The sequence below is a fragment of the Phycodurus eques genome, chromosome 1, assembly GCF_024500275.1.
Source record: "Phycodurus eques isolate BA_2022a chromosome 1, UOR_Pequ_1.1, whole genome shotgun sequence".
NCBI classification, from domain to species: Eukaryota; Metazoa; Chordata; class Actinopteri; order Syngnathiformes; family Syngnathidae; genus Phycodurus; species Phycodurus eques.
The window spans coordinates 48,466,193-48,472,192 of NC_084525.1; the positions used below are offsets into that span (position 1 = coordinate 48,466,193).

At 41.8% G+C, this 6,000-nt stretch overlaps 1 protein-coding gene across 4 annotated transcripts in view; it reads left to right on the top strand.

The window, feature by feature from the left end:
* Positions 1-6,000, top strand: part of LOC133413025 (leucine-rich repeat-containing G-protein coupled receptor 6) — a 46,342-nt gene that overhangs the window by 38,994 nt on the left and 1,348 nt on the right. For all 4 annotated transcript variants that reach the window (XM_061696909.1, XM_061696915.1, XM_061696931.1 and 1 more), the window contains 3 exons: positions 1,103-1,257; positions 3,912-3,992; positions 4,123-6,000. The exon at positions 4,123-6,000 is cut by the window's right edge and continues 1,348 nt beyond it. In XM_061696909.1, coding sequence (XP_061552893.1) covers positions 1,103-1,257; positions 3,912-3,992; positions 4,123-5,351 — 1,465 coding nt within the window. In that variant the 3' untranslated portion in view covers positions 5,352-6,000. The remainder of the gene's footprint in view (positions 1-1,102; positions 1,258-3,911; positions 3,993-4,122) is intronic.

Here is a 6,000-nt window from a genome sequence, read left to right on the forward strand (position 1 = left end):
CATGATTGGGTATAAAAGGAGCTTCCCTGAATTGCTGAGGCATTCACAAGCAAAGATGGGGCGAGGTTTACCTCTTTGTGAACAAGTGCGTGAGAAGATAGTCGAACAGTTTAAGGACAATGTTCCTCAACGGAGTTTAGGGATTTCATCATCTACGGTCCGACGAGTGCACATTTCAAATTGTTTTGGGAAATTGTGGATGTCGTGTCCTCCGGGCCAAAGAGGAAAAGAACCATCCAGACTGTTATGGACGCAAAGTTCAGTTAGTGCCAATGGCATGGGTAACGTACACATCTGTGAAGGCACCATTAATGCTGAGAGGTACATACAGGTTTTGGAGAAACATATGCTGCCATCCAAGCGACGTCTTTTTCACGGATGCCACTGCTTATTTCAGCAAGACAATGCAAAACCACATTCTGCACGTGTTACAACAGCGTGGCTTCGTAGTGAGCGAGTGCGGGTACTAGACTGGCCTGCCTGCAGTCCAGACCTGTCTCCCATTGAATATGCGTGGCACATTATGTAGTGTAAAATACGACAACGGAGACCCCGGACTGTTGAACAGCTGAAGCTGTATATCAAGCAAGAATGGGAAAGAATTCCACCTACAGAGCTTCAACAATTAGTGTCCTCAATTCCCAAATGTTTAGTGAATGTTGTTAAAAGAAAAGGTGATGTAACACTGGGGTAAACATGACCCTGTCCCAGCTTTTTTGGAACATGTTGCAGCCATAAAATTCTGAGTTAATGATTATTTGCTAAAAACAATAAAGATTATCAGTTTGAACATCAACTATCTCGTCTTTGTAGTGTATTCAATTAAATATAGGTTGAACATGATTTGCAAATCATTGTATTCCGTTTTTATTTCTGTTTAACACAACCTCCCAACTTCATTGGAATTGGGGTTGTAGACGATTGCAATTTTGGTTTGGGTGATTGTCTAAAATTTTGGCCGTGTTGCCTGGTGTGCAGCGGACCTTACTCATTGCCATGGAACATTCTTGCTACTTCATCACATCTTTGTTAACTTGGATTCAAAATATGTAGCATTGATGCTCCTGATTTCAAGTCACAATAGCTTGACTGTGTTTTACAGGGTGATTGAGATGCCATATGCCTACCAGTGCTGTGTGTATGGTTCTTGTGATAGCTACAAGACCGTGGGCCAGTGGGACACTGATCAAAGCAACACCGATGATGACCCTCACAGGAGAACTTCTGCCATTTACCCACACCAGGCTGACACACAATGTAAGAAAGTACCCATTCATCCAAAACATCTATAAAAATGAATATTGTATAAGGCTATTCAAGAAATAGCAGTGTCTTTGTTCTCAAGGTATAAACATACATATCAATGAATTAAAATATGGTAGAAATGTTCATTAATATCAGTACTCTTACATTATATAGATTCACTTGAGAAAAGTACTTTTCAGATGGCAAATTCCTACTTAATTTTTACCTTAAAAAACAATTTTCATTGTTTCTTGATTATTTGCTACGCAATATTGTAGTTTCTAGAGCTGGTGAGCTTCGGGTTTTCGTTTTCTGTTAGCTATAATCATAAGAATTATACATATTTACAAAATGATGAAATATTTCACTCTGAGTGTGATTAGTGCATCTCTCCGAGTTTCACTTTTTGAACTGAACTACTTAAATTAAGCTTCTGACACGATTCTAATTCATTGAGATTCCCCTACAGTGCCGTGAAAATGTATTTTCCCCTTCCCAGATTCTTACATTTTTGCATAGTGTCCCCACTTTGTTTAAGATCATCAAACAAATGTTCATCTTTTCCTTTGGGCTTGTCAACAACAACTGAAATCAAGCATTTTCTACAACTGGCAATGAGTCTTTCACATCTCTGTAGAGATATTTTGGCCCACTCTTCCTTGCAGAATTGTTTGAATTCAGCAAAGAATTGAGGATTTTCAAGCATGAACGGCCTTTTCATGGTCATGCTGATTCATGCCAGTGCATTTCAATCGAATAAAAGCCTGGACTTTGACTAGGCCACTCTAAAACCATTTTGTTTTTGTGAGCCATTCAGAAGTTGACTTGGTGTTGTGTTTTGGATTGTTATCCTGCTGCAGAACCCAAGTGTTCTTCAGCTTGAGGCCACAAACTGATGGCTGAACATTCTCCTTCAGGATTTTCTGTTAAAAAGTAGAATTCATGGTTCCAATCACAGCAAGTTGTCCAGGTCCTGAAGGAGCAACACAGCCCAAGACCATCTCACTTCCACCACCATGTGTGACTGTTGGTATGATGTTCATTTCTGAAATGCTGTGCCACATTTACACCAGATGACAAGACACACACCTTCCAAAAAACTCAACTATCATCTTGTCAGTCCATATAATATTCTCACAAATATCTTCATCATTCTGATGGTTTTTTTTTTTTTTTTTTTTTGCAAAAGTAAGACGAGCCTTGATGTTCTTTTTGATCAGCAGTGGTTTTCGCCTTGGAACTCTGCCATGAGTCTCCAATTAATGCATGTTTTTGGGATGTGGGAGGAAACCGGAGTGCCCGGAGAAAACCCACGCAGGCACGGGGAGAACATGCAAACTCCACACAGGCGGGACCGGGGATTTAACCCGGGTCCTCAGAACTGTGAGGCTGACGCTCTAACCAGTCGTCCACCGTGCCGCTGAAACATACATATTAAAAAAAAAAAAAAAAGGCGGAGGCCAAGAATAGTAATGCAATAAAGCAAAGTAAACGAAGTGGAGCCTCATGGAGTACAGTGCAAGAAGCATGTCCAAGGTCAGTGGGAGAATGGAAAGCGTGATGGGAGCTGGCGGTGGGAGCAATCAGCAATGAAAGATGGAGTGAAGTAGAAAAGGAAGCAGCAAATATATCCATGGCGATAAGAAGCGCAGAAGAACTAGTTTGATCGGTATGATTCAGTTCATCCTATGCCAAACCACAGTATATCATAATCTGGTTTGGGATTGATTGGCAAAAGCAAAAACAGCCAGAATTGAAATGACCAGATTCAGAAGTCAGGTGGGATAGGCTCCAAACGAAGACAAGCAGCATAGTATCATTTTTTTTAAATGGACGGAAGATGGGGAGCGCTGTATTTTTGTTCTTCCCCGTTATCGTGTGGCATCCATCCACACATTTTCATGGGAAATGGTTGTGTAGTTAATGTGTAATCATGATAACAAACAAACCAATATATAGCCTTTGCACTTAGTGGAGGTATTACAAATTCAAAAAGTACACATTTGTTTATTTTTTTCCAGTTGGTGGTTTTAAACTGGCACAAGAAACATTTGCCACAAATCTTTTTTGTTGCCAACGGCATCAAACAATATTCTTAAATAATGCTCTTCGTGAGGAATATCTTAATTCTCTGAATCTGTTTATTGTTTTTAATGTACTCTTACTTGAATACAATATTTGGCTACTATACCCACCTTCCATGTTTTCTCCGTGTGAGGATTATGGTTTTCCCTATGGTTCACTAGAATACTAAAGCTTTCGGAACGGCTTACCCCTTTCCAGACTCCTTGGGTATGATCAGTGAAAATCACCAAAAATTGCGATTAGCCACAATTAATTCATGATTTAATAAGGGGGTAATTACTTTTTCACACAGGGCCAGGTAACTATGAATATTTGTTTCCTTAATAAATGAAATCACTGTTTAAAAACAGCATTTTAAGCTCACTTGGGTTATATCTGTCTGATATTTACATTTGTTTGATGATGTTAAATATTAAAGTGGAGAAACTACCCAAAAATATAAGAATTAGAGAAGGGTGCCAATGCTTTTTCATGGCACTGTATACAGTATATACTGTAAGCTCTATGTGGCTCCATAAGCTTGTACGCATGGCTTGGAAATCAGGCTTTGGAGTTCTGAATGTTGATCCCAATGTTTCCAGATGACCCTGATCTAGAGGAATTTCAGCTGGAAATAGAGGAGTCCAAACTTCAGGCCAGTGTCCAGTGCACTCCAACACCAGGTCTGAATCTTCGTCACTGCAATCACAGTTTGACAACGCAGTTGTATTCTTTAAACTCTGCTAGGAGTAGCTGTGCTCTCTTGATAGATTTTGTCCAACACTGATGGATTTGATATGTTTGGTGTCACAGGTCCTTTCCGTCCCTGTGACTCCCTGATGGGAAGCTGGTTGGTTCGTGTTGGCTTATGGACCATCTCCCTGGTGTCTCTGCTAGGGAACTCTCTGCTGCTCCTCTCTCTATTCAGCTCCCCCTGCTCCCTGTCGCCACTAAGATTCACGGTGGCCTGCATGGGTGCCTCGAATCTGCTGACAGGTGTTTGTACAAGCACTCTGGCCCTTGTAGACGGGATAACAATGGGAGACTTTAGCCACCATGGTGCCCCCTGGCAAGGAGGGCCTGGATGTCAGGTGACAGGATGGGTGTGGGTGCTTGCCTCTGAGGCAAGCGCATTGCTGCTGACGCTGGCGGCTGTGCAGTGTGGCGTCAATGTGACATGCGCCCGAAGCTATGGCAAACCACCCTCACTGAGAAGTGTACGTATGTTTGCACTTTTGTGTCTGACTCTCTCACTCATCCTCGCTTGTTTTCCTCTGCTTGGACTTGGAGAGTATGGCTCCTCACCTTTCTGCCTACCGACACCCCTACCACCTTCAGCCTCTCAGCTACCATCTTCCTTGGTCTTTCCCTTAGTGCTCATTATGATTAACACTCTGTGCCTACTCATAGTTACATGTTCATACATCCGCCTTTACTGGGAATTACTTAAAGGAGAATGTGAGGGCCTGTGGGACTGTGCTATGATCAAACATGTAGCCTGGCTAATATTCACAAATGGACTTCTGTATGTGCCAGTAGCTTTCCTCTCCATCTGCTCACTCCTGGGTCTTCTATCTCTCGGAGAGGAGGTGCTGAAATCAATCATTTTGCTTCTTCAGCCGCTACCTGCCTGCCTAAATCCCCTACTATTCCTCCTTTTCACACGACACCACTCCCAGTATTTTTTCTGGTATTGCCCAAAAGCACCTCTTCAGCTTCACCGCGACTGCACCATAGACTCTCTGGTTTCTGTGGAGACAGAGAAGAGCTCCTGCTCTGAAACATCAACGCAACTGTCTCTCGCTGATGCCGATACCCTGTGCAGTAGGGGCTCTAGTGTCCGCTCTCAAATGGATCCAATTAGATTTTCCCAGTGCTCCTCTACTTCCTCAGTTCCTCTAATCTCTTGCCAGACACCCATTGTCAGAGATAAAGACCGAGTAAGAGAACAAGGGAGCCTTGACGACAAAGGATGTCTGAAGACTTTGAATCAAGATATTTGCAACAATTGCCCAATGCATCGCTCAACCATGACTCACTAATCTACCAAGCTAACTGCCTAAAAAGCTGGGGCATTAGACACTCACAGATCATCATGTAGAGCGGCAGGAGAACCAGTTCTGGGCCCAAGTCCACAAAGAACCATGGGACCGTGTTGAACTGTTGAGTACTCTTGAGAAGTGATGCAGGGTAGAATTTCTCTGAAAAGGGAAAGTGCAACAAGCCGTTCCTCTGCAATAAGGAATTAAAATACCATTATGCAAACAAAAAGGACAATTTGAGAACCTATCCAGTGGACTGCATCAGTCGCAGACTTACATATCTTCGAGAAAGATCCAGTAAAAGCTGAAAGCCATCCATTAAATTTAAGATGCCTTGGAGAACTTGTAGCAGGGTGGACTTTAAATATATCAAGAACAGAGTTGTATGTATAAATGTTATATCACAATGTGATTTATCATGGGCATGCAGCTTCAAAGTCACACATTGCCTGATTATAATTAACTATATTTGTGTCTATTGGATAATAAAGGGATTCATTGTCAAGCATATCGGTTGATTAACCAGTGTAAGCTAACAATCTCAAATGTGTGCAACCAATTAATGTAATTAAGATTGTTCCACCTTAAATCTCAACTTCATAAAACATAAAAAAAAAAATAAGAGCCTGAATGGGATTTTGCAGTTTAT